General features: G+C 40.5%; 1 protein-coding gene across 1 annotated transcript; it reads right to left on the bottom strand.

Moving 5' to 3' along the window:
* Positions 1–285: 285 nt before the first annotated feature.
* On the bottom strand, positions 286–12,380 carry aifm3 (AIF family member 3; the record flags this gene model as incomplete). The annotated part of the gene is made up of 19 exons (XM_080767012.1): positions 286–400; positions 957–1,061; positions 1,269–1,344; positions 1,780–1,878; positions 3,101–3,218; positions 3,305–3,381; positions 4,158–4,221; positions 4,508–4,579; positions 4,837–4,952; positions 6,277–6,407; positions 6,508–6,599; positions 6,779–6,865; positions 7,666–7,778; positions 8,145–8,241; positions 8,335–8,379; positions 8,469–8,578; positions 8,756–8,865; positions 9,038–9,251; positions 12,350–12,380. 19 exons carry the CDS (start codon positions 12,378–12,380, stop codon positions 358–360), a joined length of 1,800 nt encoding a protein of 599 aa, XP_080623138.1. The 3' UTR covers positions 286–357.
* Positions 12,381–13,057: the final 677 nt, after the last annotated feature.

The raw sequence follows: 13,057 nt of genomic DNA, 5'->3' as shown, positions 1-13,057 counted from the left end.
TATAAGATGACTTACCATCACCTTTAAATGTCTCGCTCAAATTCACGCTCCATCTCAGTCTTGTCTTCAGCTGAGTGTGTCTCAAACAGACCCACTGCAGAGAGGGTTCCTCAGAGTACATACTGTATGCCTGCCCAGAACAGGATAGCTCCTCAGTATCTCAGCACCATGAAGGCTAAGCTAAGCTTCGCCGGGAAATAAAAGTGCTATGCGAGATGTCACATAACAAAAATGACATATTTGTTGAGCAACATGTCATATCACTTTTTCACTGAAGCATAAATTGGCCTTTAAGTGTCTGTAGTTAAGTGTCCAGTAGATAAGACCTCTGCAACATAGAGATCTTCAGGTGAGTGCTCATTGAGAGCCTTTGTCAATCAACCAAGAAATGTCTCCCGTCCTGCAGAGGAAAACAGCCTTTAGTTTCATATGGATCTCAGCATTGAATGCATATAAAAGAGATTCAGACATGATACATCATACTTGCCTAGTTAACATCCTTCATTTTGTGTGCACAATAAAAAATGATAAACATGAGAGAAGTGGATATGAAAGCATCTGAAGTTTGAACACAGTGACAAATACTGTAGAAAATATTAAATACAAATATATTGGAGTGGAGTAATAATTATATATAATTGACACATTTTCATACATAAATATAACATTTTAATCTTCACTAAATGTTTACTTTAAATATTTTCAAAAACATGTGTTAATTTTACTCCAAAATGAACGCTCAATGGTACATTTTACACATAACTATACTGTAGTTAGAGTATGCCAAACTATGGTAAGTTAGACTTGTACAATACTTTGCATGTGATCAAAGTCACAAGGCCTGTACATCTCTTTGGTGTGTCCTGTCAGGGTGAGATAATATTTGACTTACAGCTTTTCTTTACAGTACCACCATTGTAACCATGACCAGATTTAAGACTTGGAAATGTACTTACTCTACATCTCGTTTCTTAATCGTCTTTCCAGATCCTAAGACCTCTGCCACACGGGACACAATAGGATCATAGTTCATGCTGGCCACAGCAACTACCTCCTCACTCCTATAGATATGGCAGATTAAAACCCGATTTAGCCTATGCCCAGTTAAAAAACAGAGTATAAATTAAGCATAAAACAATACTGTTACACATTAGGCTAAATATAGTGAGGACACTACGATGAATTTAAAAATAGGAATGCCAGTACGTATGGACTGCCAGTACATAAAGACTTAACAGGCCTATAGTTTAAATACAGTTTATCCTTACCTGGTATAAAATGCCACAAACTTCAGTTCATCCAGATCTCCTTGGATAATGACATCATCAAAGCCTTCCCCATAACCTTTGCAATCAGAAACCACTCCACTTTACATAATTATAAACAGCAAAAAGAAAGAGGAAAACAAATTCTAAACATGAAAATGCGCTGGGTATGTATTTCACAGCTAGAGGGCAGTGTGGAAACTAAAAGTTTAACAGAAACCCAGGAGAGATCCATCAAACACAAGTTTTCAGGGGTCTCAAATTCCCAGTCAGTCTATAACAACCACACCAAGGGGTCTAATGAAGTACTGTCACCTCATAAACACATGGAAAACTAGAAAAAATACAAAAATTACAGCACTCCATCAAGTTGAATTTGAGACCCCTGCTTTAGATCATAAGATTCATAACTGCTATTGTAAAGCAGATTTGTAATACATTCAATTGATCAAATCTCAGTTTAGTTACACTAATCTGCATACTCTTTTTTTCCTGGGAACCAAATTCCATTTACCTGCATAGCGTATGCTTTTGCCAAACATGGCTGTCCAGAAATAAGGCACAGTTTTGATTTCTGTGGCTCTGCCCATCATACTGAGAGCTGCCACTCTCCCTGTAAATTAAACACAACACAGCATAGAAACTGCTTTACAAAATCCCTTAACAGTGTCTGTGAAGTAAAACATCACGCCGGCCTGTGTGAAGTGCTTCATTGTTAATGGGTCAATAGGACAAAAATACCAATTTTCTCGTCTACATATATGTAATTTCTCCATTCATTGTCAATTGCATTTAATGTTTGTTTTAGGACAAAAATCGACACTATAGCTGAATGTAGGAGGGGCTATAGCGCCCCTCAAAAATCACATTCGTAATGTATGATGATGACAAGTTCAACGTCATCATACAAATCAAAGCCAATCAAATCATGGCTGCACCACTCAAACACACCTACACACAAAGCTGTGCATAGGAGTGGCTGCACCGCTCAAACAAGAAAAGAAAAATAAAGTATGAGTATGAACTGATAAATTAAGATGTTCACATAATAGTCTGGGCTACAAAACTGTTCTGTTTCATTTTCCCTGACCACCAGAGGCAGTGTTTAATTTCCAGTCCACCTCGCTTGGTGTAACCCTTATTTAATGCTGTAGATAGGATATATAATGCTGAACTTATACTCTGTTGTATGATGGTGGTGACGTGGTGTCATGTGTCAAAATTTGCATATCAGCTTTTTTACAGCGCAACACCACCATATGACAAAGTATAAACCAAACACTCACCATGGACATGGGCCATCTGCCAGTGAGGGATGATAAACCAAACACTCACCATGGACATGGGCCATCTGCCAGTGAGGGATGATAAACCAAACACTCACCATGGACATGGGCCATCTGCCAGTGAGGGATGATAAACCAAACACTCACCATGGACATGGGCTATCTGCCAGTGAGGGATGATAAACCAAACACTCACCTTGGACATGGGCCATCTGCCAGTGAGGGATGATAAACCAAACACTCACCATGGACATGGGCCATCTGCCAGTGAGGGATGTATAAACCAAACACTCACCATGGACATGGGCCATCTGCCAGTGAGGGATGTATAAACCAAACACTCACCATGGACATGGGCCATCTGCCAGTGAGGGATGATAAACCAAACACTCACCATGGACATGGGCCATCTGCCAGTGAGGGATGATAAACCAAACACTCACCATGGACATGGGCTACCTATCTGCCAGTGAGGGATGTATAAACCAAACACTCACCATGGACATGGGCTATCTGCCAGTGAGGGATGTACATAAACCAAACACTCACCATGGACATGGGCCATCTGCCAGTGAGGGATGTTCACCTTCTTATTGCTGCGCGGCAGGAAGGGAAACATCACCACATCTCCTCCAGCAAACACACCGTCAACATTTGTCTGCATCATCTGAGAGACAGTTCAAACAAACCAATGGATTCAACAACATTGGAAACTAAACATTTGTGTATACTTAGCTGTTCTTTCCATAGTACCTTGTTGACTGTGATAAAGCCCTTGGAGTCCATGTGAATTCCGCTTTGTTTCAGGAAGCTGGTAGCAGGAATGCATCCTGCAGAAACATCATAGTCATCACTCATTACAAAAAATTATAGTGACCAAACTGATCTACTAAGGCGATCAGCATCATATTCTGTCAGCATACATATTGTGCATGCTGACAGTAGGCCAGGCAAAGATAATAATTGTACTTTAATCAGTAAAAGTACCAATGGTACTTCTCCCGCAATCTCTCTCCCTGTTTCCTGTCAAATGCAACTGTACTATCCAATAAAAGCATAAAATCACCAAAAAATAAATTTCTTATGGGAAATTGAGACCCTATTTATTACAATGGAGGTGGTTGAACGGCGCAGAGCGCTTTCTGCTTCGTTCTGTTGTTGTGGTCGGCATTTTTCAACACTACAACAAGCGATTACACCGTTTTGAAGTGGATTTTCATGACAAGCAACTCAGCGGTCGGTGCAGTAGTCAAAGGTAACTTTAAATGTAGGCAGTTAACCCTGTTAAAAGATAACTTCTGTACGTCATAATCGTAAAAATCGTAATATTCACAGATATTCCTACAGACTATGGGATACATCCCCCCTATGGACCGAAACTAGGCACCTTTCCCGCCAGGTTATCGATTTATCTATGAATATGCAACTGACTGGCCAATTGCAACGGTGCGTGTGCACACACATAGCTGCAGGTAGAAATTGCATACATCATTGTTTATTATTATTAGGTTATGCACTTATGCTTCCTGGTGGAGATTTGCGCTATATTGAGCGCACCTTTCAAGTATTATAATTAAATGTAATACCCATAATGAAAGTGCATCACCTGTACCAATCACGCACACGTCTGCCCGTAGGACCTTTCCACTTTTCAGTACCACTTCTTTCAACTAAAACAGAAAGACAAAGAGCTTGGTCATGTAGTGAAAATGTATAGATTACAGATTACACAGCTTTCAGTTCTTGAGTACAAAATTGAGATTATTTCCAATTGAGTGTAATTGAATTACACCCCAAATTGAGTATTTGTACCATTAATCTTGTCTGATAATCATCTACTGTTTCCTGGCACACTATTGTATACTTCACCTGCACTTGCCCATTTCAAATGCTATGGATTGAGCAAGAGAAGATATTGAGCACCATGTCATGCAGTTTTTCTCACTTTCTGAATACCTGTCCATGATGGCCTATCATCTCCGACACCTCGTTCAACATGTAGAACTTCACTCTTTGGGTCTCAAACAGCTGTAACACACCACAGTTACAAAACCACAGATAATTAGATTTCTTCCACATATCTCAGAGGGGGAGAATGTACGGTGTCCTTAATGTCCACCTGTCTGCATGATCTGTGTCAATGAGTATATTTGCATTCCTTTTGTGGTATATTGAGCTGTAGAACATGATTTGCATTTTAAATGGTAGTTTAGTTTGTTCTGCAGAGAGAATGCTGAGGTAGTTCTTGTCCTGGACAACTTGATTTCCCAGGGGTGCTTCCATACCTTCATTATTGCTTTCCCTACTTTCTCCCCAAGAGCTTTCTTAAATGGCACTGGTTCTATCCCAATGATAGAAACAGAGTGAGCCTTGTCAGTGAGTGCAGCAGCCACCTCCATACCTGGCAACAACAAAGAGAATAAACAGTAGGTCCTATATTATTATACCATCTATATATATCGATATAATTCAGAATATGAGGCCCTCAGCCAACACGAAAAGAGTGGATTAAGTTTGTAATAATATCTAAATAATAAATCAGCGAATGTCTGAATGTCTGAATTTCTGAATGTCACTGACAGCGCATTATCTCATCATTAACTGCACGAATCACTCCCACTTTTCACACAGGCATGGACCATAATTATATGGAGGTCTTAACGGAGCCTTTTCCCATTTGACACATTAATGATTAATAATGAATTTATTAATGAATTAACCTCGCACCTCCGTCCCTTAGCGACACCTGCATCACAGGCCACCGTTATCACCGTTACCCCACTGGCATGCACCCTCCTCTAGCTACCGCTGCAACACAACAAAATGTGCCCTATACAATTTGGCGACGCGTGTGTGTGTGTGTGTGTCCTAATACACAGCACAGCCGTTGTCGTCTATCTCTGACAGAGCCACACTATTACCACACATCTCTCCATGCAAAACAAAATCTGCACGCTCCCAGAATGAACCTAGCCTACTTTTTATCGATTTTACCGATGTATTTCACTGTTCAAATATTGTTTTTACATCACTCCAACCCCCTCAGGCCAGGAGGTGTGTGTGTGTGTGTGTGTGTGTGTGTGTGTGTGTGTGTGTGTGTGTGTGTGTGTGTGTGTGTGTGCGCAAAATACTTTCAAAAACCAGATTTCCATATGCCTATAATTATAGGCATATTGTTTGTTTATGGTTATGTCTGAGTCATAGTGGCATGGCTGTGGTCCTGCCTATATATGGGCGTATGGGGTTTGATTAGGGTTATGTCTGAGTTAGAGTGGCATGGCTGTGGTCCTGCCTATATATGGGCGTATGGGGTTTGATTAGGGTTATGTCTGAGTTAGAGTGGCATGGCTGTGGTCCTGCCTATATATGGGCGTATGGGGTTTGATTAGGGTTATGTCTGAGTTAGAGTGGCATGGCTGTGGTCCTGCCTATATATGGGCGTATGGGGTTTGATTAGGGTTATGTCTGAGTTAGCGTGATGTGGTAGTAGTCCGCCTGCCTTCCGGCCGGTCCTCCCTTAAACCAATTTTAATATAGGATTTCTGGACAAATGCTCATCCGATGGACTTCCCGGTGGGCACATCACTCCCTTGGGTCCCCGGCAATACACATGCCAAGTGCAGAGGATTGGTTTGACTGTTCTCGAGATATGTGGGAAACACAGAGATTCTGTGCATTTATAGATAGATTACTATTACTTTCTAAAATGTGTAATTTATTCTCACCGATAAATCCTGTTCCCACAATCACGGCATTCTTGTTGTTGGCCAGCCTGGCTATGCTGTTTGCATCTTCAGGTGTCCTGAGATGAAATACATTCTCAATATCCTTGCCTTTGTAGTTCATTGGTTTGGGTCTTTCAAGCAAAAGACAGAAGCAATCAAGTATCAGTACATTCATTCATTATGGTAATACTGACTACAAGAACAATGTATTTTGGCAAAGATTTTCCTCACTGGTTTCCTGTAGCAATGAAGAGTTTCCTGTATTCCATCTTCAAGCCATCTTGAAAAGTCACAGTCCGTGTTTTGACATCAACTGCCAAAACCTTAACATTAATAATAATATTGGGGTCAATATATTCCTTTTCAATTCAACCAGTTGAGGAAGTGAAATTGAAATGATTGAAAATTAATGGTTATATAACAAACACTTTAATTTGACACACATCATTTTTATTTACTGAAATGAAAGAAACCAACTGTGCTTGGCATGATCTCTTATTACCTCTGTCTCTGTGAGCAATTCAATGTCATGACTCTGGAGGAAATCAGTGGAGCGAAGTCTCAATTGCTCTGCTGTGCTTTCTAGGGACTGAAGGAAAGAAAGTTAGTCACAGTGTAACAGTGGTCACGTTTGTTAGTTCATAGCCTTTCAAATATAAATTTGTTGACATTTTCAAAACATAGAAGGTAAATTACAACAATATTAATCTGCCACTGAAATTTCTGACACAACAAAAACATTGTCCAGGAATGCTATCTCAAGGATAACAAACCATAATGTATGGCCATGCCATCTACAAGCGAGACAATTAGCTTAGCCAATGTAGGACTAAACTATAACAGGTCAGAAGAATATACAGATAAAGGGGTTTATTTGTCACTCTCACTCACTCATACAAGTACAAGCAGCACAATGTTAGTGTGACATGCTCACAATAATAACAATAATATACTGCAACAGCAAGATAATACTGGGCATAAAAAGTAAAAAAGTAAAGGTAAAACCTTTAGCAGCAATATGAGTGTGTATTGATTTACTTCAATCAGTAAATCAATCAGCTTACATTTCTTGTCAAATATATGATCATGGAGTACTGTTCATAAATCTTTAGAGAAGATGCTTGATTTGTGAATTGCATCCAAAACTAAAAATGCAGGGCTCCAAATAATCAACATTAAAGCTTTATAACTTTTATTTGTGATTTGTGATTGATGTGTGATTTTAGATTCCTTTTGATTTAATATTGTATCCACAGGTTTTCAGCAAATCTTTGGTACTATCGAGTGTATTTGATTCCCAAGAGCACTTATAATTGACGAAAGCAACATAATTATTATATATATTGAGAAACATACTCTGAGTGGTGTGCTCTGGGTCTCTGTACAAACCTTACTCAGTTTAGGCCTGTCATAAGGTGGATGTTTGTCCACGGTGCATATGACAATGCGATCAGTGAAGCCCTCTTGCCTTAATGTCTCTGCACACACCAGTCCTGCTGGACCTGATGACAAATCAGTTCATCACAAAAAGCAGGATTGTATTACAGAGAGACCATAACCTCTCAAGCAAAAAGTCAACAATGAGAATCTAATCAAACCCAATCATATCCTCATTCTTGTAGTCATGGGAGTGCAGGAAATGGTCAAAAAGAAAAGTTATATATATATATATATACACACACAGTATATACACGCACGCACGCGCGCACACACACACACACACACACACACACAGTCACACACACACACACACACACACACACACACACACACACACACACACACACACACACACACACACACACACACACACACACACACACACAGTCACACACACACACACACACACACACACAAATGTAACTGACCTGAGCCAATGATAAGAATGTGGCTGAAGCCTGTGTTCGAGTTAATGACTGCTGAACACCGTGCCATGGGCTTTGACCTCTTCTGTGACTGAAGAGCCTAGAAATATTTGCAAGATCTTGAAATCAGTGGATTTGTTTATTTTCTGGAATAAATTCCTCAAATTGTCCCAAACCGCTTTTGTTGTTTTACCTGTTTGTTTGCACGAATGATCACCTTGTCCTTTTCAACTCTGACCTAAAGAAAACAGACATGAACGATGTGTACACTTTTACCATGATGTTAAGGCACAGAATGTGAAAGACATCATCAGTGGGGAAGGTCACCTGAAAGGTAGGCAGGCTGTCCAGGCCAGGGAAGTCCTCAATGTCTCCTGTTGCAATACTGAAACAAGCGCCATGCCAGGGACAGCGTACGTGACCTTTTGACAAAACACCTGGAATGACAAACATGACAAACCTTTATTACTTTAACCCACAACAAATAACAGATTAAATACCAGATCAATGTATCAATTAGGCTTTAATGGTTGAATGTAGAATATAAGTGGTAAATTCCTGTTCTGTGCTTCCTCTGTACTACACAGAAATTATTTTAAATTAAACGTATTCACCTTTGACCAGTGGTGCGCCATAATGGGGACACTTGTGACCAATGGCTGAGAACTCTCCATGTTCTTTGATTAGCAAAGCTCTGCCACTTCCCAAGTCAACTTCTCGCATCCTGTCAAGAATGCACAGAGAGATATTTGTGTGTGTGTGTGTGTGTGTGTGTGTGTGTGTGTGTGTGTGTGTGTGTGTGTGTGTGTGTGTGTGTGTATGTGAGAGAGATAATGTGCAGTGTCCTATGCATTAAGATGCGTTCCCAACAAATGATTTTTTCATTAATTTCTTACTGTCCATTTTCCAGATCTTTAACATGGCAGACAGAGGCCTCCACATAGTCTCGTGGTTTGTGGTAGAGACGCGGGGGTGCAGAGTCTTCATCAGAACCATGTCCAAGGGCCCCATTTGGTCTGCAGTCAGCAAAGGGGCTTGCCTTGCCATTGGGTGACATTCCATCCACCTCTTTTTCTTTCTCCAGGAGGGATAGTTCCACCTTAACTTCAACTGTACAACACAGACATGTTGTTACACAAAGCACATCCTCTCACAAATTGCTCCCCACTCCAGGTTTTCTGTTGCTGCTCCTAAACTTTGGCAACAACACTGTTTAACATCACAATTATGTATTATATTCCCTATTTAGGCAACCACACAATTTATTGTCAATGTCCGCATGTGTTCAAATTCAGATCGATTCCTCTCACCACTGAGGGTTTGGCCTCAAATTCTCCCTTAAATTCCCGCCACTGAGATTTGGCCTAAAATCCGGCCTCAAATTCTCAATTCTGTCCTACACAAACATTAAATTCCCATTGACAATGAATGGACAATTTTACGTCATAGTTAAACAAAACATTGCGTAACACAAACATTGATGACAAAGGTGAGGACACAAATTGTGATTGGCCGGAATGAGATGATGTATGATGATAAGAGCGCCCCTCACTTCACACAGGTCTGATTTTGAAGGGGAGCTAGCCCCCCCCTATAAACAGCTTTTGTCCCCACATGTCTCAAGATTTGCCATTAACAATAAAAGGGGAATTCGGGTCAAATGTCCGCTAAATCTTGTCCCCACACGTCTCAATATTTGCCATATTGACAATGAACGGAGAAATGGCGTCAGAATTCTGCTAAATATGACGTAAATTTTACATCAAAACATTAAATGCCATTGACATTGAAGGGAAAACTTACGTCATATGTAAACGAGCAAATCGGCTAACCAATCACATGTTGGTGGGAGCGCTTGACCAATAAAGGACCACCTTATGTACCTTATGTAGCAATGTCAAATGTACGCTAACATAAATTGATGTACGATGACAAGAGCGCCCCTCATTTCACACGGGTGTGATTTTTACTATTAGTATAGAAGCAGGCGCAGCACCATTACATCAGCATTACAGGTGAATAAATGAACCCAAGCCACAAAACATTAACATTAAGAGGACACAGGTAATACATATACAAACCACATACTCAACACCCCACCACCACAACCAAATTGAGCTTAGACATGGAAGCACCAAAGCAGCATTCTGTTTACAATTTCAATTTTCTTACCATGACAACGTTATACTGTATATAAGCCTGTCAATTGGGAGCCATAGAGACATTTTAGATTACATATGATGCTCTGCATTTGGGTTTAAATATTGTACATAAAATAAGGGTTGTGTAAACCTTTCTCACTACAGCCGACTTTATCTCTTCGCCTGGAAAAATGTGCTGACGATCCGGTTCTTACACAGTAATCTGTCTGGAATTCTCACCTGCTGAGCAAGTCTTAATTAAAATCAATGGAAAATCATAGCAGTGACTACTGCAGGAGAAGAAAGAGAGGGCTATCTAGAGTTAAAAGACAGTCTCTATAAGTTTAGCAAGTACTGCGATCGGCTTGGTATGTAATGTAGGTATGTTGGTGTAATCCACCGGCCAATAAGGGACCATCGTTCTTCGTGACGTAACTATTAAGGTACGTTTGGTGATGGGTATTTATGTACACTTGTACAGTATGTCGGGGTAAGAATGGTGGTTCCTTAAACTTCCTTATTGGCTGTTGATGGTGACGTAACTAAGGTACGTTTCATTATGAGCATCTAAATTGTAATTGTACATGCACCAGGCAGCCTTTTTGTGTCCGTGCTTGTTTCAAAACTACATTATAGTATGTGGAACAAAACAAGTTCTTCCCTGTCCAAAACATATGCAGGATGTTCAATGAGTGCTCCCCCATCCAGCTTGTAAGCATTCCCATAGTATGGGTGTTCCCATTGAAGGGGTATTCCCTAAGCGCCTGCACACTGCCAGAAGAACATAAATCTCAGCCTACTGATGATGATAAATCTAAATTAATTAAACACAGGAGAAAACCAGCAGTAACAAACCATGGCTACTAAGGCTACTGCTTTGAAACCCAATTCTGATCATTGTTTCCACCTAGTCTTAACCCATTCAGTGAATTCACATTGTCACCAGATGTACCAGTACGCAGAGATTTCTAATTGTCGGGCTATGTGAGACTAACTGCATAGACAATTTTAACACAAGCCTTTGCACAGGTGATTGTAAAGTTTCACCGGACGGGCAAGGCTCCATGAATCAGACAACTGTCCAAACAAGTTTGTTGTTTTTTATTTACCAAAAACAATCCAAACACCAACCAGGCAGTGCAATAATATTCACAGTGACAGATCTGTCAAAAAAACACAGGTTAAACGAACAGCAACCTATAGGTAACTTTTAAGAGCTACACCTGTTCCACGACCACGAAGGGCCGACAGCAGCTCTCGTAGCTTGCCCAAACCAAAACTGTCTGCAGATGCAGCCACCATTTTAAACCAGGCAAACTATAAAGGCCCATAAGTTATATACAATTACATCATTACTTAAACCATTTCCATTTCATATTTCAGGCACCACTTTACTCACACATTTAGGCCATAGGCCTACAATTAGAAAGGCTACAATATAAAACAGAAAACACCCCTCTCCTCTCCTCTACAGTACTTGGGTACAGGCGTGCCAGCACTGGAGAGGAGAGACAGGTGCACAACAATCATTGCATGTCCATGTCCATGTCCATGTCCATGTTCAGGAATTCATTCAGATACTACCATTATACAAATATGAAACCCACAACCCTCCCAAATAGTTATTTCCAAACTGGCCAACTATATTAAATAGAAGCAACTGTCAAAACAGATATCAGTGTGTGTGCATCATTGTTAACTTCAGGTTAGTCTCTATAGGGCACAGGCTGCCCGTGATCATAATTGCATTGCAATGGAAATACATTCTCTTGCTGAACATTATTGCAAAGTGAAAACTCCCATCTGCAATTCCAAATCAATGTAAATAGATTTATTAAATGCATTTATCTGTTTTGTCAAAACAAGCAATCGTGTGGCACTGTACACAGCCATTGTTTATACTTCCAGTTTACGGCCCGGGACCCTGTGGCCTTCAAAATAAGGGTCTACACTGAAAAAGGGTCTGCACTGGACCCTGTGGCCTACAAAATAAGGGTCTGCACTGAAAAAAAAACATAATTGTGGGTAGGATGAGTGAGAATACAAGGCAAGAAAAGGGTTTGTCACCTGGCTTGGGTTTGGAGAAACATCCTCCCATGGTGGACCCAGGGTTGAGCCAGGAGACCTGGCTGAGGGAAACCCAGGGAGAGGGGGAGAGGAGAAGTGGTCAGATCCCTCTGCTGGGCTGCTTGGTTGGGAGGTAACGATAACGCTTGAGGGCCCGGGGGGGTATGAGTACCTGCAGGTCCAGGCTGGCCATCGCACACGTCACCTTGTCCACATAACCTGTATGCATAAGTGACAGACATATAACAATATATATATAACAATATATAATATAACTATAACTATATATATATATACACACACACACACACACACACACACACACACACACACACACTATACCGACAAATATATATATATATATATATATATATACACACACATACACTATACCGACCGACCAAATTTGAAGTCGGTTGGTTCTCAAGATACGTGAACTACAGACATACAGAGATTCTGTGCATTTATTGTAAGTCTGTAAGATGACAAATCCTGTATTGTATATAGTATACAGTATATGTATATATAGGCATATATATATATACACACACACACACACACACACACACACACACACACACACACACACACACGTGTGTAGCTAGCCTGCTGCCTTACATATTCGAACCCTGGTTCGAACTCTGGCTGGGGTCGATGTCAGCAAGGGCATGCGGTCGCAACGGGTTCCTAATGCCAATTTCACTTAGT

This window comes from Protomyctophum bolini (assembly GCF_963924005.1).
Source record: "Protomyctophum bolini genome assembly, chromosome: 6".
Taxonomy (NCBI): domain Eukaryota; kingdom Metazoa; phylum Chordata; class Actinopteri; order Myctophiformes; family Myctophidae; genus Protomyctophum; species Protomyctophum bolini.
This window is presented reverse-complemented; position numbering and strand designations above follow the sequence as displayed.